Source organism: Protobothrops mucrosquamatus, unplaced genomic scaffold (assembly GCF_001527695.2).
Source record: "Protobothrops mucrosquamatus isolate PMUCROS unplaced genomic scaffold, P.Mucros_1.0 scaffold10, whole genome shotgun sequence".
Taxonomy (NCBI): domain Eukaryota; kingdom Metazoa; phylum Chordata; class Lepidosauria; order Squamata; family Viperidae; genus Protobothrops; species Protobothrops mucrosquamatus.
In genome coordinates this window covers 3769982-3794283 of record NW_015386397.1, presented here as the reverse complement: position 1 = coordinate 3794283, position 24302 = coordinate 3769982, and the positions used below count along the sequence as shown (strand labels likewise).

At 39.0% G+C, this 24302-nt stretch overlaps 1 protein-coding gene across 1 annotated transcript in view; it reads right to left on the bottom strand.

The window, feature by feature from the left end:
• Positions 1–16666: 16666 nt before the first annotated feature.
• Positions 16667–24302, bottom strand: part of SP6 (Sp6 transcription factor) — a 26361-nt gene continuing 18725 nt past the window's right edge. The window contains exon 2 of the mRNA XM_015810443.1: positions 16667–19498. Within this exon, the coding sequence (XP_015665929.1) occupies positions 18358–19461 (1104 nt within the window). The 5' untranslated portion in view covers positions 19462–19498 and the 3' untranslated portion in view covers positions 16667–18357. The remainder of the gene's footprint in view (positions 19499–24302) is intronic.

The following is a 24302-nucleotide window of genomic DNA, read 5'->3' as shown; positions in this document are numbered from 1 at the left end:
GAAGACAGAGCTCACCTTCCAGTGTCCGCAGCAGCCGCGATGGCAAATCGGAAGTCTCATTTTAATTTCTTAACCAATTAATAATCAAGTTGTATAGGATTTGTTGGTTTGGCATATATGAAAACAAACATGATGGCATAGAACAGAACAGAATAGGACCTTGGAGGTCTTCTAGTGCAGCCCCTGGCTCAAGCAGGAGAACCTATACCATTTCAGACAAGTGACTGTCTAGTCCAGGGGTGTCAAACTCAATTTCATTGAGGGCCACATCAGCATTGCGGTTGCCCTCGGGGAGCCGGATGGGTGTGGCCAGGGTGGGTGCGGCCTACTGGGTGGGCGTGGACAGAGTAGGTGTGGCCTATTGGGTGGGCATGGCCAGCTCCACATCGTTCGTGTCAAGGGTGCCTGTGGGGGGGGGTCTGGGCAGGAGTGGGATAGATCTGAGGGTCTCTGGCAGAAGGGGATGGGACCAGGGCAAGTGCCAAGGCATGGTCCCCTGGAGGAGCCTCACCGTTCCTCTCAGTGGATGGTGGTGCAGGCTGCCCGGAGCCCTGGGCAGCAGAGGTCAAATGCCCAGCCTGGCCATCAAGCACCCACAGCACCAAGCCCAGCCCCACTTTCCCAAGGGGGTGCCCAGTTGCACTTACTTCCTCCTCAAAGCTGCTGCTGCTATGCTTGTTCTCCTTAGCCAGTTTTGCTCATGATGGGTAGGAGGGCAAAGTCAGAGGGAGGCCCATTCCCTCTCCATGGGAGGAGACCCGGCTTTGTATCCAAAGCTTCCTTAGCAATAGGATGGGAGACCCCCAGGATAGGCCAGGAGAAGGGGGCAAGGGGATGGTAAAATGGCAGCAGGGCAGGACTAAGGCAGGACTTCACTCAGGCCGTCCCTCTTCTTCTTTCCTTCTTTCCTTTCTTCCTTCCTAAGTACAGAGTGGTGGGAAAATATTTGAGAAGAGGGAGGGAGAAAAACAGACAAGAGACGCAGCTGGGGAGGTGTCACCCTTCGTGAGGAATGAAGAAATGTACCATCGCCTGGAAGCGGCCAGCACATGACCCTCACCTACTTCACATATCTGGCTTGGTAGGCTCTGGGGGTGGGGATGCCGTGAGCAGCGTGAGAGTCAACATTACCTGTGCAATGCCACCCAGCCCCCAGCCTGCCCGGTTTTGGCAGGCAGCGGGGCACTCTCCTCACAGCGCCGAGAGGCTGAGCCAGGTGGCACAAATCTGAAAAGTGCGATGCCGCCCAGCCCCCAGCCTGCCCGGACTCGGCAGGCAGCAAGGCGCTCTTCTCACAGCACCAAGAGGTTGAGCCGGGCGGTGTGAAGCTCGCCAGCTTTGCACTTTGCTGCCTGCTGAAACTGGGTAGGCGGGGGGCTAGGCAGCATTGCACTTCTCATCAGTTTCGTGCCACCTGGCTCAGCTCTTGGCGCTGTGAAGAGAGCGCCCCACTGCCTGCTGAAACTGGGCAGGCTGGGGCTGGGCGTTGTCATGCTTCTTTTTGGATTTGCGCCACCCAGCTCAGCCTCTTGGTGCTGTGAGGAGAGCACCCCACTGCCTGCCGAAACCCCTCCCCCGGAGCCCATCAAGCTGGATATGTGAAGTAGGCAAGGGCCATTTGCTAGCCACTTCTAGGCGATGGTGCATTTCTTCATTCCTCACAAAGGCTGACACCTCCCCAGCATGCACCCAGGGGGTGGGGCTGATCCGGCAGGGGCTGGTTCCTCGCTGTTTCCAGATGATCTTGTGGAGCTAAGACTAAATGCGTTTCAGCATAGATGACCACCACAAAATTGTACATTGGCTCCTGGCCGGCCAGGGCCAAGGCAGTGGGGGCCATTCCCTCACTGTTTCCAGGGTGGCTTCGCGGGCCACATGAAACCACTTCACGGGCTGCATCTGGCCCCTGGGCCTTGTGTTTGACATATCTGGTCTAGTCTCTTCTTAAAAATCTCCAGCGATGGAATGCCCACAATGTTTGGAGACAAACTGTTCCACTGGTTAATTGTCCTCACTGTTAGGAAGTTTCTCCTTAATTCCAGGTTGCTTCTCTCTTTGGTCAGTTTCCAACCATTGTTTCTTGTCATGCCCTCTGGTGCTTTGGAGAATAGTATGATGCCATCTTCTTTGTGGCAGCCCCTCAAATACTGGAATACTGCTATCATGTCACCCCTGTTTCTTCTTTTCTTTAAACTAGCCAAACCCAAATCTTGCAGCCATTCTTCATATGTTTTAGTTTCCAGGCCTTTAATCATTTTAGTTGCTCTTCTCTGAACTTTTTCCAAAGTCTCAACATCTTTTTGTAGTATGGTGACCAAAATTGGTTGCAGTATTCCAGGTGTGGTCTCACTAGGGTTTTATAAAGCGATACTAATACTTAGTGTGATATTGATTCTATGCCTCTATTTATACAACCCAGGATTGTATAGCTCTCATCCACTAGGACTCCAAGGTCCCTTTTACAGTTACTGTTTTTGAGCCAGGTCTCACCTAATCTGTACTTATACCTTTGATTTTTCCTGCCTAAATGTAAAACTTTGCTTTTCTCCACATTAAAATAATGGATAGGACCCATTATTCAAGTTTGTCAATATCTTTTTGGATCCTGAGCTTGTCTTCTGGGGTGTTGGCTATTCCTGCCAGTTTGGTGTCATTTGCAAATTTGATGAGTTCCCTTCTATTCACTCATCTAAGTCATTTATGAAGATATTAAAAAGTACTGGGCCTAAGAAGGAGCCTTATAGTATCCCACTGCTTATTTCTCTATATATGAATGTAGTACCATTGAGGACTACTCGCTGAGTACGATTTGTCAGCCAGCTACAGATCCATCTGGTGGTGATGTTGTCTATCCCACCTTTTTCTAGCTTACTAAGCAGCAGATTGTGGTCTACTTTGTCAAATGCCTTACTGAAATCTAAGTATATTATGTCCACAGCGTTTCACTGGTCTACTAATTTAATCACTTTATCAAAGAATGAAATAAGATTGGCTTATCATGATCTGTTTTTAACAAACACATGCTGGCTACTGGTTATAACTTTGTTTGCTTCTAGTTGTTCTCAGATCTGTTTTTTTATTATCTTTTCCAGGATCTTTCCAGGTATTGATGTTAGATTGATTGGTCTGTAGTTTCCTGGGTTTTTCCCCCTTTCTTGCAGATGGGAACCACATCAGCCCTTTTCCAATCCTCATGTACTTCCCCAGTGCTCCAGGGTTTATGAAAGATATGGTGCAATGGTTCTGAGATAACATCTGCGAGTTCCTTCAAAACTCTGGGATGTAATCTGTCGGGTCCCGGTGATTTATATTAGTCAAGGTTGGATAGGTGTTCTGTTACCATTTTCTTGCTTATTTTAATTTTTGTTTCTAGTCTGTCTTTTGCAGTAGTTTTTTTGGTATGCTGGGCTATAATTTCTTTTTGTGTGAAGACTGATGCAAAGAATGAGTTAAGCAACTCTGCTTTCTCCCTACTGCCTGTTACTTCCTTGCCATCTTCTCTCTTTAGTGGATCTACAGTTTCCTTGACCTTTTTCTTGTTATTAATATGTTGAAAGAAACTTTTTTTTATTGTCCTTAATTTCTGTTGCAAGTCTTTGTTCATTCTGAGTCTTTGCTTTCCTGACTTCATCTTTGCATGTTCTGGTTGTCTACTGATAATCAATCTTAATTATTTGTCCCTCTTTCCATTTTTTTGTACTTCTCCTTTTTGTCATTTAGTTTGTCAGAGAGAGCTTTGTGCAGCCCTGCTGGTTTCTTGAATATCTTGTTGGGTTCTTTTCAGTGGTATTATGCTGGACTGGGCTTTTATGATTGCATTTTTCAGAGTTTCCCACGCTTCTTGGGTTGTTTTCACCTTTAGGATTTTCATCCCTGGAATCTTTCCTAGGTTCTCTCTGAGTTTGTTAAAATCAGCTCTTTTGAAGTTTAAGACTCTGGTTGGATTATTTTCTGTTAGTTTATGTATGAATGAATGTAGACACTATAATAAATTTGAGATTTACAGAAATCGAATTCCAAGCAAAGCTTCTACTATTAACTCAATTTTATCTCTACAAATTGATAATGACAGTATCAACTTTTAGCATTTACATAGATAGGTTTTCTTCATGATGATCTAGCCCTGACTAGTTCTTTCCAGTCCCCCAATGTGCACTCACCATGTAACTAAACTCATCCACCTTGTCTGGTCACTCTCTTCTTGTTTTTCCTTCCATCTTTCCCAGCATTAAAATCTTCTCCTGGAGTCAATCCTTCACATAATGTATATGAATTGGGTTAATTTGGATCTATCATTTCTGGCATACGTGAGAACTCTGGGTTGATTTGTTCAATGATCCATTTCTTTGATTGCTTGGCTGTCTGGTATCCTCAGGAGACAAACTTTAACTGCATGACTACAGGTAGTCCTCGACTTGCAACAGTCCATTTAGTGATCGTTCAAAGTTACAATGGCACTGAGAAAAGAGACTTATGACCATTTTCACAGTTAGTGAACCTTTGTTTCCCAAACAAAGTCAATGGGAAAGCAGATTCACTTAGCACTGTGTGACTAACTTATCAACTGCAGTGATTCACTTAACAACTGTGGCAAGAAAGGTCATAAAATGGGGCAAAACTCACTTAACAAATGTCTCAATTAACAACCAACATTTTGGGTTCAATTGTGGTCGTAAGCCGAGGACTACCTGTATTCTGTCTACCCTGTTTCTTTAGAGTCCAACTTTTGCTTCCATAGACTATCACAGGGAAAACTTTGCTTGCACTGTCCGTATCTTTATAGTCATGGACACATCATGGCAGCTGAATATCTTTTAGCAATGTGAAAAATATAATTTTGGCTTAAAAATATTGTTTGGCTTAGAATTGATTTTAAGTCTTCATGGATGAGTGCACATTTATTTTAAAATATTTTTGAGGGTTGTACACATATACCCACCCACCCTCACATATATATTTATGTAATTATTTGGTGACTTTTAAATATCATATTAGCCAGCTTATATACAATATTCACTCCACGTTTAAAATATCAGGAGTATTGTTAAAATAAAACTGTTTTTAAGGACATGCAAAGTGACTTTTGCTTTGTCACTGAAGCATAGGCGTCCTTTCTTAGCCACAAAGATGCCTAGATGATGAAACATATAAAGTAATGTTGGAAAACGAGCTTTACATTTTCATACTTTCAATCACAATGTTGCTTGTACGTATCTAAGTCTTGGTTATTTGAGGTAGACCAGAGTTAGGAAACCAAAATTATGAATATTAAACTATTTTTATTACAGGGTTACAGTAACAGAATCTTGTAAGTCAGAAAACTCCTCCTCACTCCCTATCTTTATCTACAAGAGATCTAGGGTGGGTCAAATCTGAGATATTTTTTTTCAAATTACATTTATGCTTTGGACACACGTCATTTATCTGATCACTGTCTTGCTTATATTCCTCTTGTTCCTCAAGATTATTCTTACAACATATCAGACTAAGGGATGGGACTGGCATGGCATACGTCACTTGTGGACACAGTGACACTCTCGGGAAGCTCTTCTTGTCTTTGCAATGTTGTGGCTCTGCAGAATTTGTGGTCAGTGAATTCTTCCACTGGTAGGAACACTTGTTTCACCCATCTCTGGATATCTATCTATTCTACCCTCTTCTTATCTCTCTGCAGAGAATTTAAGTGTCCTGATCCTAATAATTGCATATTGACATTTTTTAAAATATACCTCCCCCTCTCCACCACCATATGTAATTATTGTTATAGCTGCTGACAAAAGGGCCCGGCTGCAAAGATGCGCACATGTTGCTCTTTTAATATCACAGTTTACGCAGAGTATTGAAAACTAAAATAAAAAGTTGGCTTGGAGGCTCTTCTTTTAGCAGCAATCACCCAGATATTCTATAAAACAGAGAAATGTTCACAATTGGTAAATATCTATGGAGATGCTCAGTCATCCATTCAGTCAAAACTGAAGAAGCTTCTTGGATGAGAAGCGAAATGTCTTCAAGAAAAAGCAAAGAATGTCCAGTTGCCTTTTGAAAAAGCACTTTTGGGAAGACTCACAGTACATTCCCAGTGTGTATAGGGAGAAGGTAGCATGCGTTCATTTGTTTATGGAATATAGATGACAGGATTTTTATACCTGTAGAAGTTATAGCAGCTCCAGATATGGGGCTTAACTGAATGCTGAAGTTTTCATTCTCCTATTGGTCTCCTGGAGGGGAATACCAAATGACTCCTGGTGGTTCCTACTAATCTCAGAGATCTGAGATCAGTAAAGAAAAATAGATCGAGGTTTGGAGCCTGAATAAGGTGGTGAAGTCGCAGTATGAAGAGTCTCTACCTTACTGAGAAGAGCTCCCTCACAGCTTATATTAAAAAATTATTTAACTCATAGGATGTTCTCCTCTCCATCCTTTACAGATTTAATTTTTTTAGTTTAATCTTGGAAAACAGTGTGTTTAGTTTTATTTTCTACCTGTCCCTTCTCCACTTTTTAAATGCTTATTGACACATTACACGTTACACGTTACCACCCAACTAGAAAAGGTTTAAAGCAGAACTGTATGATGCATATTTCCAAAGTTACTCTCAATAAATAGTTTTCTCCATTAAGCCTGGATAATACACCTTTTACTGCATGAGATGAAGTCACCATCAACTATCTCAATCAAGAGAATGATCTCTTTGCTTTGGGCAGTCTTCCAAAGCTGAATGGGAAAAATTGGAGGAAAAAAAAATCTCTAACAAAGCCATCCCAGCATTTGCATATTATAATCAAATTCTACATTTAGAACCCTGCATGGATTTGAAACTGTAATTGTGTGATTTGATTTTTTATCCTATTTATATTTTTAATGGACAAGAATATGTAGCCTTACTCTGAGTGTAAGTAAAACCAATTACCATGTTTCAAATTAATTATATGTTGAGATTGTCTGTATGTGTACAGTCTAAGTCTAAGTTAGCAATTTCCTTTACTTCCCTTCCCACCCACCCAAAAACCTGAAATGTTTTTTTTTTCAAATTCTCGTGTCATACTAAATTAAGGCTTCTCTGTTGTTCAATACCATCATCTTGCTTTCTTCACAGAATTTCACAGAGGGTACAAATCCTAACCTTAATCCTACTATTTATTTTTCAGATGTTTCAGATGTTAATGGAAAAAAACCAAGAACAAGAGTCATTGATTTCATCCTCAGTGTCAAAATAATAACAAGATAATAATTTTGATTTTTAAATTAATAAGTAACCCTAAGTTAAGTTGCTAGAATTTTGAAATTAATTCAGAAGGAACTTTTCCAATATTCAACTTTAGAGCATCCAGTGATCTTCATCATAACAGCAACAAGCACAAAATGGGACTAAAACTGTGTGCCAAATAGTGAGTTATTCTGAAATTACTAATCAATTGAATGCTTCATTGTTTATTCATTTATTAGATTTTTATCCCTGCTTTTGTACAAGGCTCAAAGGGACATACATAGTGCTCTTTCCCATTTTTTCACCACAACCACAGCCCTGCAAAATAGGTTGGGTGAGAGTGTGACTGGCTCAAAGTCACCTAGCCACCTTCAATGGCTGAGGCTTGACAGGATCTATCAGACCAGGGGCACCAACCATTACCGGTCAGAAGATATAACACAGCTCTTCCATCCCTCCTTTCCTTAATAATTTGTTGGATATTTTTTTCCTAAAAATTAAAGGCCATCTGTATCTGCAAATCCAGGAATTCTGCAAATGAGAGACATAGTTCTTCCAAACAATCTACTTTTCTGCCTGTAGATTGCTGGAAGCATCATGAAAACAAAGCAAATCTTGAGACAACTGTTCCTAATACAGTTGTTAAAACAATGAGGCTACAGCTAGTACTAGAACTGGTGTGTTCACTTGGTGAACTTACAGTGCTCAGAGACCTGATAGGGAATTGGAGCTTGTGCTTTCTGGCCAGACTTGTAGGTGGACAAGTATTTCTGGCTTCACCTCTTGGTTTTGTGCTCAAACTCTCTTTACCTCAGAATAAGGATTTAGATTGCTCATCAAGATACTGAATGGGTTAACCATATCCTCTTGCAATTGTGATTCCTTTGCCCATTCCTGATTTTCTATTGGATATTAGCAGTTGGAAGATAGGGCATGTCAGGTATCCCCTCCAATGACAGCCTACATAGTCCAGCCTTCTTCTGTAGCAACACTCCTTTGCAACAAATCTTGTAACTCCAGCAGAAAGAGGCCAAAACATCCAAGCATGAAGGAAGCTACTGCATCTGATGTCAATTATAAAATGGGAATTACTTTCATTTAATGGAGTAACTGCATCTCCATTTGGAAGAACTTGGTAAGATGCATCCAACCCAGAAGTGTTTGATATATGGCCTGAAACATTAAGACAGAAACACCTTTCTTGTTTTTAATCAGTTCCATTTTAAATGAAATGAATGGCCAAAACATGAAATTCATCTATCTTAATGTCTTTTACTATGCTTTTAATGGTATCCTTCATGGAACAAATGATGCAGCCGCCATAGCAGGCAACTTCAGGGCCCCGACTTTTACCTTTCTTGTTCTATTAATACATACTTTAATCTAAAATATTTTTTTATTATTTGTTTATTAAAATTTAACTCACTTGTGATGAGTCTGGGTAGCTTACAAGAATAAAACCCCAAATACAAATCCAACACTACCACTCCTCCTGGCACAGTATTCAAACACATTTGATCAGCTCCATGTCAACTCAGGATCCTGTTGGCAAAACCACATCTTCAGGACCTTTTGGAAGAGTAGCAAGATGGGGAAGAATCTTATCTCCATGGGAATGATGTTCCACAGGGAGGAAACAAGGGGACCTGTAAAATACCTGGCCTCCCTCCCTGGTGGGTGGGGTAGATAAAATTAGGAAAAGATCCCAAATATGATCTTATATTTATGGAATTTCAACACCTCTGAGGATAACTCTTGGGGACAGTTAAGGCCACTAAGTAGTCTTTCCCCCTTTTCCTTACATCTATTCCTATGCCCCCTTTTCTACATATTATCATGAGATTTTGATAGCCCAAGACTTAACTTTGCAATTATTAATTTTGGGGGAAGGTGACCACCTATAGTGAGAAAGACCATGATGCAAAAATGACAGAAAAAAGAAAAAAACACAAAAAACTTAGAAACACAGGATGAGGAGATTTAACATTAAACCATGCACTTTATTCAACTTACATTTCAGTATTTTCAAGTCATGACTTATTTTAGAAGAAAATATTATTAAACTGTAAAAAGTGAGCTAAAGGATTGCTTGTGAAATAAAGCTATAACTATCTGATAGGAAAAACACTTTTTAAAAGAACACTATTTGCATATCAGAGTTTACTCTATTCTCAGATCTAATTAGCAAGAACCTTCATTCACCTTATTTTCACTGACACCAGATGTTTTGCAATCTATCCTTATTTGTAACATTTTGTTGTTCTAATGCTTTCAAGTCAGGCTCTGCACATTGGATCTGGGTAAGAAAGATTGGGGAAATGTTTTTAAATATTTGTTAAATAAACAAAGTGGGACTTGCTGCCTAGAATGGGATTACTCTAGGCAGCCTACAATAACAAAAAGGAAGAAAAATGAAAAGGCACATAAACAAAAATAGAATTATAGAACAATGAAGCAAACAATGACAAAGAAATACAATGAGAATAAATACATAAAATATGGTAACTAAAAAGATGGATGGTGGAGAGCAGAGAGCAAGGGGGGGAGGTGGAGTCTGCCATCTATCTAGCAGCCACCTCCACCACAAGGATATCCACTGCTTGCTCTACATCCTTCTGGTGGTGTTTCCAGTCTCCATTTTCATTGCTGCTGGTTGACACCTAAGAGTCTTCCATAAAATAAAACTGAAATAGATAGTGGATAATGAAAAAGGGGCAAAACAGTGTAAAGAAAACTAAATAGACAGTTTATGAAGTCTCCAGAACAGAACTTGGCTCCAAAGAGACTCCTTTTAAAGCAATTCCTACCCTTCTTCATACAGTGTAGGAGTTATTGTTTCATTCAGAAGTGTTTGGATATGACACCACCTTGCATGAAAGCTTGGGAGAAACTCCTGCATCCACATCTACTTCAGTCTTTTTCCAATAAGATCACTGGCAAAATACAACGCTATTTGGCAGAAGACAAAAGAATTTCCTCTTGGCTTCAAGAAGGCTGGAAGAAGCTGTGATTACCAGTTTGATATATGTTAACTCTATTGAACACTTCCCACAGAGACAAGTAAGTCTGCTCTGCCTATATTATGCTGCCTGGAAGTATTCCAAGCAGAAATTACTTTTGGAAAATATGCAATACCTCTCACTTGATCCCTGTTCTGTTCAGGAGGAATTCAACTGAAGGCAGAGAAAAAATAACCAGAGCTTCTATTCTGCCCTGCAAATGAGATGAGCTATAAGCAGGAATACGCTTCTTCTTTTGGGTTCAGCGCTGCATTGAGTCTTTGTCATGTTGTTCAAAATGTAATGAAATGCATTTAACATAGTTATTCTTCATGCATTCAATATTTTCCCTGTTTATCACATTAAACATTATAATTCAGGAACAGCTTCTGAAATGACTGTGAGGGAGAGCATCCAAGGCTCTTGCAGCTGCATGGACATCAGGTTTGGCATCTTTGAGCTATACAGATAGTCTTCAACTTACGATCATATTTAAGCCTCATGATTACAGTTGTAAGTTGTGATGGTCACAAAGCAAATCGTCATGTGACTGTCTTGTATGACTGCAGAAAGCTGCCAAAGGCTGTACATGCAGGTCAGTTGCTGAGCACCAAAATGTGGTCACATGACCACGGGGAGAGGTGCCCATTGGAAATGGGTCACAAATAACTCCTGGGAGATTGTTTAACATCAAATGGCCACTAAGCAACTAATAGTAAGTTGAGGACTTTCTGTATTTCAGGTGCCATATTTCAACTGTCAATAATCCCTGCTGCTCTTTGTTCACTCATCCATTCCTTTCACTGTTTTTAACAAAAAAATGATAAGGCAAGCTTTGGAAAATTAGATCCATAAAATATCACTCAGATCTAACAAGCAAGAAATGGGATAAAAAGAGCCAAACTAAGAGAATGTGTAGTATTTTATGAATGCTCTTTTACTGCACTGCAATGAGTTAATTTCTTTTTTCCCTTTTTTCCATATTTCTTTTTTCCATATTTCTTCTGCTAGTTCTTTCCATCTTTTAAGCTAAAATCCACCCATTCCCTGGAAGGGATTTCAAAAATATATGTAAAACAGGCTCTGTGTTTGTTAACAATCCAAGAACTAGACCAAGGCATTTCCTTTACAGGAATTTTTTTTTGAACTCTGCTGAATGGATTGCAGTTACTCGGTTCTGTAGCTTGGAGATTCCATTCAGTTGTAACATGCCTTCATTATCTATTTGTGCCAAGGAAAATTATAGATACATTTTTTACAGAGCTTTACTTCATTAGATCAAAGCATACATAAAATCTTGGGATAAAATAGGTCAAGCAGGATATTATACTTGTCAAGTATTGTTCTAGAACTGAATATCCTGGAGTTTGATACTTTTAAAAAGATAATTTCCAGATCTTGTTAATAATATTTCCTCTAATTATAATTTAAAAGAAAACCTTCATCATCTATATATACAGCATTTCTATTGATTCCTCCACCTATTACTTCGTATTTGCCCCCTTCAAAGATTTATGTGCATAAAAACTGGACTGGAACAAGTTATAAAGGAAACTATTGCTACCATAATTATGAGTGCCATTCTTCAGAATTTGGAGACTTTGGATTTTATTTTGAAGAAAAAAATCGTATTAGCATTTAAAATCCACAATTTTTAATATAAATGATGCATAGAGAGCCTAAATATTGATATTTGAACCAAGAGCTTTTTAGCATTTATATTTTATTGTGTTTTACTAATCTAGGTGAAATATTAATATATATTGCTAGTCCATATAAGATATGCCAGATGATAAACAGGTAAATCCAGAGTCTATTTTATCATAATAGTTATCACACATTTTTACCACAGTTCTAGAACTGTTAATTGTTGTAACTGATGTTGCAAAACTGCTTCAACAAAGAACCCAGATAGGTGTCCTTCAGTGAGTTGAACTACAGCCCAGAAATTGTAAATGGAATTATTTTAAATAAAAAAGCCACTTAGGATAACTCTGATAAGGTTAGAACAATGCTTTAGTATTACAATGCCAAGGGCTAAAAATGTATCTTTATGAAAAAATAAAGTTTGGGGTAAACAGCAGATCTTGGCAGCACCAACTCCAAGGCTTTAACTTCCACTTAGAACTGAAGCAAGGTTTTGAAATCTGTGTTCTGTAATTGTTTTGTATTTACTTTCTTCCTTCATCCCTTCCTTTTAATTTCTTTGCAGACATACAGCTAGCATTTAAAGTATTGCTATTGTTGTTATTTGCTCAAATATTTAGTAATGTTTAGACTTGGGTGAGGTGGATTTATAATTGCAATAACATTTAATACATAATGCTACTTATTTTGTTTTAAAATAGAGCTTTTAGGTGGGAAGGACCAAGAAAATAAAAAAGTAATATTTTGCTTGTAACTGTCACATTCTTGCAAAAATCAGTGTGTCTCATCTTCTGAAAGTGGAGGGGACAAGAAATTCAGATGAAACCCCTCTAGATTAGGGAAGAAGTCTCAGTATCAAATGAATACTCTCAAACCATCCTTACAACACACTAGCTGAAGTGCCTCCTACTGAGCTCACTCATTCAGCTTTCTTTTTACCAGAAAAGTTAAAATTAAAATGTAAGGCCCAGATTGTACAGGAGACAGGTGCTGCAACACACCCTTTTTTGCCCCACACAATTGGGCCATCTCATTGGAATCCTTGCTGGGCCTGCTTCTCTGGCTTTTGGGAACTCTTCCCACCTCCCCCTCGCCTGCATCAGCTCTCCCCGGGGCAAAGAGAGTGGCAGGCGAGAGAGAAGTGGGTGTGGGAAAGGAGCAGGTGTCTTAGGCATTTGGCAGGCACTCAATGGACAAGCCAAGTTGCACAAAATGCAGCCGGCAGATGCAGCCATTGCTTGAGGGATTTCCACACAGGAATGAAGTTTCTCCTGCACATACACAACCCGGCATATATACTGAGAGACATGTAGGCCTACTCATCTTTAGTGCCTGTCTGTCTTCTCCAGAAAATGAAATGTCACTATTATACGATAGCCACTTAAAAACAAAAAATGAGGCAAGAGACACTGTTTTGTTTTGCATTATTAAGGCCTTTTCTCATATATATGCTATGTTGAATGTGTACATTCAAAATTTAAAATAAAGACAATCATGTTAATGCACTGTATCTTGCCATAACGAAGAAACCTTTGACCAAGGGACCAATTTGCTAGTCAATATGCTGCTTAAAGGAAGGGCAGATCCAATCTTTTCTGCTGTTCTCATATTTTTTTAAACCAGACTTAAACAGGAATAATCCTTTGAATAGAGGATAGGAATCTATAAAGACAGAGGCAATTTATTTCTGGAGCCAGACAAGCAATAATGTATTTTGAAGTGGAGAGTCTGGACTTGTTTTTTCTACGTACACAGCCGGTGAGGATTTTTTCAGCAAAGGTCATGTTCAACAGGAAGAAGTATTTTCAAATATTAAGTGGCACCTGAGGATGGACATTCTAGTGTGATCATGAGTGTCGTATGTATGTTGTATGTTTCCTTCAGAAATGCTTTTCACTAGAAATTCTTTCAGAAAGAAACTATCAGCAAAGTTTAGGCTTATAACATGCCCTTCTTATTGTTGCCTTTTACTTTCCGAGACTGATTACTTCCAGGACAATATCCCACGATAAAGATCTTATAAACTTAAACTTTGCTGATAGTTTCCTTCTGAAAGGATTTCTAGTGAAAAGCATTTCTAAAGGAAACATACAACACACATACGACACTCACGATCACACTAGAGTGACCATCTAAGGCGCTTATGTGATTATTCAAATTGTGGCACAATGTATGAGTTGTACGCAATCCTCATGTGCCACTTAATATTTGAAAGTAAAAGGCAACAACAAGGAGGGCATGTTTTGTCTCTCATCCCAGAGAATCTCTAGCTTAATTACAGGCATTTAGAGTCAGGGAGGAGTATAAACTCATTGATTTCAATATCTGCATTCTATCACAAGCAAGAAGGAAAATTAGGGAGCCTCTCAACACATGCATGATGTCTTGTCCTTGTTATAGAACTTACACACATAAGCATATAAAATTAGGAAGAATTTCCTCATAAAAGCCTAGCAGCTAATAAATTGCTTGAGTTTATCGCATTTCATCCAATATTAATTTTTGGAGTGCCATTAAACTAAAACTCAGTTCTCAAATTAACCACTTTATTTACTCTCTCCCTCCCACTACCCTGCTTGCAACATACTCTGTTGGTGAAATCTGTTGTCACTAGTTGCCTTGGTTAATAGGAAGAAAGTTTTGTCGAACCCCATGCAAAGAATCTTCTTTCAGGATCACTAACTTGCACATCCCTAGCTAAAGTTTAATGGATGAAGCCCATCTAAACTTGTAAATGTTGTAACTGCAACTGCTTGTAAATGTTATAATTGCAGCCAAAAACTTTGTTGCTAATGCTGGAGGGACTGAGAAAGCACATTAAAAGGAAAGAGCCAATATTTTCTCCCTCTTTTAGAAAAAAAATATAGAAGGATTCTTCCTTTGAGCTGAGTTAAGTTTTTAATGAGCATTTCCCAAGCAATTGTTTTTAGTTATTGCCTTCCTCTCTTGTTTTCTGGCCTGGACATGTCTGGACACCTTCATGTTATGAGGCTGCATGAGATCCCACGTGATTTTGTTCTTTTCCTTAAAGGTCTTCCCTTCTGCCAATAGTATGAAATGCATAGCATACTGTGCAGGAAGAAGGGGCAGGAGCAGCCAAGAACATTGCCACCAGCCAGAAAGTGCATGTGTTAAATCCCCACTGGGTAACAGGCAGTGTGGTTGAACTTTCCAGGTGGGGGCATTAATGAGAAAGAAAAATGGTAAGATTGTGAGGCATAGGAAGTTGCTTTGAAGAATGAAAACAAATTGGGGGTGGGTTGAAATATATTCTTGAGTAAATCACCCTAAATCAGATTTGCCTACAAAACTTCACTATCATATAGAATATAGTTAGCAGAGAATTACAATATCAGTTGGAATAGTATTGGACTTGTTAAGTTTTAGAGGGAAACTACAAAACTGGGAGAAATGTTTTGTTTTTATGGAAGTTAATGCTGTTGTTATAGTGAAGACAACTGTGTGTTCAAAATACATTTCCAAATTTTGATCTTAAAAAATATTTTAAGTATCAACCAGTCTTATCATTTATGGTAAGCTCAAGTAGTCTGCTGAGAGATTAAGAGACGGGCACAAGGACATTACTGCTTTTTGTGCAAAATATACCTTTGCTCACTGGGACCAGAGTTTTAGTCTTCTGAGTTTTCAGACTCATGCTGGAGCCCATCTTCAGAGAACTTCTCTCTCATTAGAATATGTGCTTTGGGCTATTCTATGCACAGTATTTATGTGATGCCTAGTTGTGTGTGGCTTTTTAGTTGGTGATTGAATTTTGATGGCCAGTTATTAAGTTGTTGGGTGTTGTTTATTTGTGCTGCCAAATCCTTGGCTCCTAAGTAGCTGATAAGCTGGTGGTAAAATCCTGTTGACTGACAAGGGGGCTGTTTTCCAGGCTTCAATCATTTCCCTGGCTACTTTTGTACCTGCTTGACCAACAATCTTAGTAGCTGAGAAATTGAATGTATGTCCTTGTTCATTGCAATGTAAGGCTACCAATGAGTTCGGGTCTCCTCATCTGACTGCTCCCTTGTGTTCTTGCAATGTTGTCTTCTTCCTCGTCTGTCCTACATAGTCACAAGGGCAACCTATGCACATCACGGGGAAATCATAATCATAGGGCAACTCATCCAATGCCCCCATGACTATGTAGGACAGACAGAAAAAAATTAACCACCAAATTGCAAGGACACAAGGGAGCGGTCAGACGAGGAGACCCAAACTGATTGGTAGCCTCACACTGCAATGAACAAAGACATAATTCAATTTCGCAGACTACTAAGATTGTACCAAAGTAGCCAGGGAAATGACTGAAGCCTGGAAAACGGGCCCTTTGTCAGTCAACAGAAGTACTGTTTACCACCAGCTTATCAGGTACTTAGGAGCCAAGGACTTGGTAGCACAAATAAACAGCAGTCAACGACTTAATAACCAGCCATCAACACCTCAATCAACAACTAAAAAACTACCCACAACCAGGCATCACATAAATACTGTGCATAGAATAGCCCAAAACATCCATTCTGGTGAGAGAGAAGCTCCCTGAAGATGGGTTTCAGCACAAGTCCGAAAACTCAGAAAACTAAACCTCTGGTCCCAGTGACCGACCCAGATTGAATCCTGCAACATTATCCTGGGACACGTATATTTGCCTTCATTCGTGAAAATATACCTCAAACACTTACCTGGCTCAAAAAGAATTACTAGCAATCCAGAGTATACAGTATGGTGCAGCCCTTCCACATTCAGTTTCTGAGCAGAAATCTGCATATTTCTATCCAAATTAAAAAAACAAGTACAAATAAGATTTTTTTAATGCTTATATTATTTTGCTTGCACAACACGTAATTGCAATTTGCAGAAATTTGCACATGATGTCTGACATAAAGGCCACATCTGAAACAAAAATTGTTCCAGGATCAGATCTTAAATCAGATCTGATTTAATTGTAGAACCTGGTTAAATTTGTGAGTCAGTTCTGTGAGCAAAAGTTAAATCACTTTTTACACAGCTGGAAATCAAGACTGGTATTAACATAAGTGAAAGATAGCCTCAATTTACAATAACCAATTATAACCAATTCATGTGCTTGAACTAGTTTGCCATCTGCTATAGTAAGAATGCAACAAACAAAACAAAACAAAAACATATCCTTAATTGCTGAATTTGCCCTGAGGCAATCAGAAACTGAGTCCTAACACAGCACTTTAGTACATACTTCCCTTGCAAAGAAACCTTAAAGGCACGGTAGGGAAAAAGATTTGGAGGACAGAGAACATACATTTTTAAAGTGTGTGTACAGAAAAAGTGCTAGCCATTTCTACTCGATCAACACAACATGAATTTTCTCCCTTATTTTAAGGAAATCCTCTCATTTCTGTGAAATTAAAGAAACACCCAATCATACGAAAGCATTCTAGATATTAACAGAACAGCATATTAATTATGAGAAAATATGGTATTTTCATCCTGCCCTACACCCAAAAATATTCAGGTGTCTTTTTTCAGTGGCAGGAAAAATATCATTTCCCAGTTCCTTCAATTTGCACATTTCTCTATCTTCTCATTCTTTTTTCTTCTCAGAAAAGGAAATGGTCATATCTCCTGGAGAGACCAGATGCTTCATTTTTGATTGAAAATACAAACAATTTTAGAAAACCTATCTTTTAATAGGTAATATAAGCAAAACACTAGGTCCAAAGGCAAATATAAATCTATATTTCAGTTGGGACTTCAGGAAAATTTAAAGCTTGGATTATGTTATTCCATGTTACAATAATTTACAAGGGCCACCAACTGCCATAAAAAAGCTAATCTACTTTTAAAGCCACCTGTATCCATAAGTAAGGATATGGTCTAGGATCTCTGCTTTGGGAACAGAGTGAGGTAGCTCTCTGAGATGCAAGCCAAGAATTCTACTTGTGATCCTCCCCGCCCAAACAAAATCTAAACTGAAGTATGGTTGATGTTTTGCATACTAAGCTGGATTTATCATGTTACCTACTAAACTGGAACCAAACATGGGACGGTTAATATCCAAATCCCTAAATCTCTAAAAGCTTAAACTAAAGAATGAGGTTCCACTGTAACCCTTTGTATGTTTGTGATTTTGTATATAGAAAAAACAAGAAACCTATCATTCAAATGAAAGGAGGCAAGGACTACATCCCTCCATTTGTAACTGTCCTCAAGATGCCACTTAACCCACCCACCTCTTTAACCATTCTTTTAACAGTATTTTCCTATATTTCCCAAACAAATGTACAATATGAAGTCCCAGCCCAAAACTGCTAAAGGCCTGGCCTTAACAAATTGTCCCAAAAATATCACCCTTTCCTCCTACAAAATAAATAACATCGCATTTAAGGACAGACTAAAGTTCATGCCAGAGGATGGATTGATCCTGTAGCCATGAGTAGGAAAGACCAAATTACAGACCCAGGAATGACCATTATAGAGAAATAGGAAGGATTGGATATCCGTGAGAGAAGATGAAAAGAAAATGGCTCAATTAGGTTGAGAAGTAGCACTTGAAGCGCTTCCCTCAGGTTCCCGTTTGATTTTAGCAGAAAGCTCTGTTCCAGTTTTAGCCTCTCCTTCTGCTTCTTCCTTGGCACCATCGTGTGTCTTCATGTGCTTGCTTAGATGGTCACTTCTCATGAAGACTCGATTGCAAACAGGACAGGTGAATTTTTTGGTTCCTGTATGGGTCTGAAGGTGCCTCTGCAATTCATCAGAGCGGGTGAAGCGCTTTCCACAGAACAACCAATTGCAGACAAAGGGACGGTCACCACTGTGCCATCTCAAGTGAGCCTTCAAATGGGATGTCTTGGCATATGCCTTGCCACAACCAGGAATGTGACAGTTATGGAGATGCTTCTTTTTGGAATTGTCAGGGCACTGGCCCACCCTTTCAGCTTCTTGACAGTTAGGACATCGGCAAGCAGCTTGGCCAGAGCTCCGGGTCACTGAACGCCTTGAGCTTTTTGGCCTTCCACTACTATCCCCAGCTTGCTCCATTGGGTGAGGCTCTTGAGTGGAATCCAGGGATTTGATAACTTCTTGGTTCATGAGGTGTGGTGCTGAAGGCAGCAGATGATGAGGTGGACCACAGAGTTGATGTTCTGCAGAACCATAGCCACCCAATGCTGGCTGAAGACCACTTGTGTGGCTTGGTGGTTGGAGACCACTTTGAAGATCCATCCAGCTAGATCCAGCATGGAGATCCCACCATGGGTTGACATTATTGTCATCAGTGGTGTTGCCTGAATGTGTAGGTCTAAACCAAGGTTCATAATGCTGAGACATATCTGGCGTTGCTTGCAAAAGCTTAGAGTATGACCCGGGTGGCAGCTGGCTTTCGCTGTCCAGATCTACTCTTGAAGATCCATGCAGTTCGTAACCACTGTTACCCGAGTATTCCGTGTCAGGTGCAGCCAAAGGCAAGTGCTGGAGTTCTGTGGGTTGCAGAGGGGATGGGAAATCTCCCCCACTTTCTGGGCTGGTGTGAGGTTGATATGTCTGCAGAGGCTGCAGCTCCAAGTGGCTTGGAGAAGAACAAGGTGTCTCTGAGCACTGGTTGCCAAGAGAACCACAGACGGCTGTGAGCATTGCAGATCTCCCGTGGTAAGTAGATTCTAAGACACACCTGAACATGAAAGAGGAAAGAGGGAAGAAACAGAAGTAAGACATCACCACTCACAGTATCCATGAATTAAAATTAACTCACTTTTAGTTAGCACAACCCAACTTTCTGGCTTGGGTTCAAACCCAAATGTTTTTGACAAAATGGGAAAGATGTGCCTAAAATGTAATTGAAACTTCTCAAATCTTAATGCATTTCAAGTTCATGGGAGTAATTTTGTGACCAAATTGTGTTATCACTTTTTGCCAATAATTATTTTCCTAAGGAAAAGCTCTGAATTCAAAATACATTGGGACTGATAAAAATTGGTTTGTATTATTGTGTTTAAAAGCTTGCCCTATATTCAGTGTTCTGATGGATCTTTGAAAGTACACCTTTTACGCTGTCTGACAGTTGTTGAATAATAGTTTGAGCTTTTCATCTGCAATGTTTGGAGAATTTGTACAAAGAACTATTCTAAAATAACAGTAGTTCTGGACAATTGAGCCAAGAATTTTCTTATATAAATCTCCTCCAGTATTAACTCTCTGGACAAACACATGAACTTTTTAAAACTTTCTTTTACATGAAAAACAAATACATTGCTGAACAAGATGAGTCTTTAAATTAAGTCCACTATAAAAGAACTTGTTGTAACTTCTTTTATCCTAAGAACTATAGTTTGCAGTGCTGTTTACAATTACTGCTGAAACCTTCAGAAGAAGAAGAAAGCCAGTTTTTAAATATATCATTAGAAGAACACGTGGAAGAAATCCCAGATCCAAAGATCAATATCCTATAATGCTGAAATGTTCTGCTGAGTGCATATACTGTAAAGAAGTTATCTTAGACTCTCCACTGAGAAATATGACCGTCTTTCTTTCCAAAAATTTGCTGCGTTCACATGGATTAAGGTATGTGGTTTTGTGTGTCCTCACTCCAGTCCTTTAAAGCCAGCAATGCCAAACTAGCAATTTCCTTCAAATAACTCTGATATGAACACCTGCCATAATATCCATAGTCCCTTGAAAGAACAATGGTTCTCAAGAGCCACTTCATACCATGATACTTCTAATCAAGTTAGCTATATATTTTCATGGTAGTTATCTTATATTTATCTTTAAAGGAAAAAAAACAAGCACTGTGATAGAGATGGTTGTGGTAGGAATATGGGGTGGAGAAAAGATTTAAACATAGTTTACTCTCTTTTCCTTCTTTAAAAGCCTCTCTTAGAGACAGACCCTCTAATCGTCAGCTTCTAAGAACAGATAACAGTAATTATATCATCTATATGCAGTTCATTTAGTTGCACAACTCTCACTTCAGCCCAGAGGAAAGAGAAGGCTTGCCAAGTACCTAGAATACAAAATATTCAGTCTATATTTCTCTGGAGGGAGGGAGGGAGGGAGGAAAAACCAATGTTGATCTGAACTGCTGAATTATCTTTGTCTTTCAAATATGTTTCAAATGTAATATAGAAGACGGAGTTTAAAATGATGCAATTTCTCTCTCTCTCTCTCTTTCACACACACACACACAAAGACAAAACAGTGACTGTTCCATATAGAATGTTTACTCCTATCAGCTTTCAACCAATTATTCTAGATAGTCCAGAAAACAGATAAGATCAGAGTTGATGGAACTGCCCAAGGAATGCCTATCTCTTTCTCCAGAATACCATGCTCTGACTCATTGTGTCTGTGTGGAGAATTATGCTTCCTGTATTTGCACACACCTCAGAAATCTAATACTTCTATCTATGCCAGCTCAGCTTTTGCCAACTTGATGCCCTCCAGCTGTATTGGTTTACAACTTTTATGGAGAATGATGGGATTAGTAGTTAGGACTTCCTTCAGGTTGGGAAGGTCTAATCAGAGGAGAAACTGTTCCAATTTATCACTCTTCCATTCCTCCCTTTTTAGATCAAATCAAGTTGTTACCATAACTGACTAATCCTCCTCCTAAATTATTCCTCGTGCAAACAATCTGTTTGTGCAAGCAGTGAACACTCACATCCTTTTTGATGCCCAGGAATATCATCACTCCACTTTTCTTCTTGTCTCAATCAAGGAGACAACACAAACAACAACAGAAGGGAAAGTAAAATGTCTCAATAGTTTATTCCAGAGTCCCAATAATACATGGCTATTGGAAACACTAATTTGATTTGTTTTTATTGTAAATCTTAATCGTTTTGCATTTTAAAATCAATACATATAGAAATATTCAAAATTTGCATTCCTGCAAATTTTATTACTCACTACCTAATATGAATATATGTAAAAATAATTATTATAGTATTTACAAAAACATGTAAATTCAGCAAAGCTCATATGAATATAAATGTATAATGAGAAATGGACACATATTAATTTTTTAAGGAACTTTAAAGAGTTCACAAGATGTAGCAATAGAGGAAACAATTTAAAAATGGATAGAAACAATTATCGATTTCTCTGTGTCAGTTTAAATTTTAAACAGAACCAAAATATGCTGCTTATGAGATACATTACTATTTATTTGGAAGGAGAAACTATCCATTTTCTTTCTTACTTTACCCTTCAAGATCCTATTCTGAAAATACAATTACAGCAGAAGAAATTAGAACTACTATTACGTTTGATAGATTTTCAGTAAACTGTTGAAGATTGTTTTTATCCCAGTTACTAATCATAATTGGGATTTTGCATGATTGCATTAACGACTAACATCTATCTGCAGTGTTCCTTTCCAATTTTATTTTTATTTATTAAATTTATATGCCACCTGTTTTAATATCTAACTCTGAGCAGTGACTCTGGGCAGCTTAAAATACAGTATTTTCTTTGTGTATTCAGAAATTATCTCTTTTCTCCAATTTATTCACTGGGACATAATCGCAAAGCTAATGTAGCAACTGATAGCAAGTTTATTTCATTTATTTTATTTTTCTTTCCTTATGAAATTCTGGAAACTGTACTTGTGATGTAATGATGGCAATGACTGTGTTAAAAATGATCACCATGATGAATAAAAACTTAAAATATAAAAGAGCTGTTTTGCTGAAAAAGCTGGTCATTTGCTGAAATGACCAGTCTTATTTTTGTTTTTCAGAAATGCCCTATAAATATTTGATTAGCGTGAGCTGACATTCTCCAGGGGAGTTCTAAGATAACTCTCTGATGGGAAGAATCCAGACCAATAGTAAGATAAGATATAAGATAACCTTTATTGTCATTTTTTTTACTGTGGGCATAACTGCACACATCAAAAATGAAATTTAGAACCACTTGCCTCTGAAAGTTTTTTTTAAAGCTCATATCTGCTTAAAATTTGCATGCTCTTATGTTACATACATACATGCAACCAGGAAGTTATTTAATAGACACCTCCTTAACCTTGTGACTTGTGCACCTTTTCAGTCTGCTACCCAAGCCTTATGTTGAGATGCAATTTAAAGTTTCTTCTTTTTTACAGTTAATTTTTAAACTGATCTGACACTGGGAAATCCTTCTGAAAAAGAGGATATATGCTCAGCCCACTATTAATGCATCACTATCAAACTACTATTTGGAGAGTAATCACACATGTCACACTCTGCAACTGCTCTAATACAACCGGGAAATGTAGAGTAGGATATTACATAACACCATAGGTCTGAAACCATTTTGCAGTAAGAGAAATGGAGTCTTTTGCAATATGAAAATGAAGATTGAAAGATAAAGACAATGATCCTTTATTGGAAAAATTCAGAATACAGAAAAATAAATTCTTTACCAATTAAATACTACAGATTTTATAAAGGTATTGTATTCTGTTTGGCTTGTAAATATGGCATGAGCATACATAAGCATAACTTGAACTATAGGATTTTCCTGTAAAGATTAATTTAGATAGGCGAGTCCTCTCAACCAATCATCTGGAGAAGCCTTGCAATGTCAAACTCTAACTTCCTGAAAAGCGGGTATTTTAGTCAGAGGCGAAATCATCCTAGATTTACATCACTGATAGAAAGATCAGCTTTGCAATACATCAATGTTTGTGCAATACATCAATGTTTGTGCAATACATCAATGTTTCTCAACTTCAAGAGCTTTAAGATGAGTGAACATGAACTCCCAGCATTCCCCATCCAATACGCTGGTTGGGGAGTTTGGGTGGAATGGGACAATTCGCCAGGGCCAATTCACCACATCCATCTTGCCACAATCAATTCATTGTGGCCAACTTGCCGCAGGACAATTCAATAATCCAGTTTGATGATTTAAAATAATTAAAACATTATTTCAATTTTTGTCATCCAATTTCATTTCGTCCTGTCTTTAGCATCCTTTCTTTAATGATTCTATTCCACCATTTCTTCAATATTAGTGTAACTCTTATCCTACAGTGAGTTGTCCTGTGGGGACTTGGCTGTGGTGAGTTATCCCATGGCAAGTTGGCCATGGCGACTTGGTAGCGGTGAGTTGGCCGGGGCAAGTTGGCTGTGGCAGTTAGAGACCCAGTTAGAGAGTTCAAAACATATATTAAAGTGGTTGAAGTTAATAAACACCACAATACTGAAAGCCCTATTCAGCATTTTGTAGGCAATCCTGTTCAATTAGGAACTTCCCTTCATTTGTAGGAAATTGAACTAGGAATTGCTACTAGGATTCCCTCCCACAGACCGGTACGCTCCCACAGAGCGGGCCTCCTCAGGGTGCCGTCGGCCAAGCAATGTCGGCTGGCGACCCCCAGGGGGAGGGCCTTCTCTGTGGGTGCCCCCACCCTCTGGAACGAACTACCCCCCGAGATCCGGACGATTCCGGATCTCCTACCTTTTCGCCGCGCCCTCAAGACATGGCTTTTT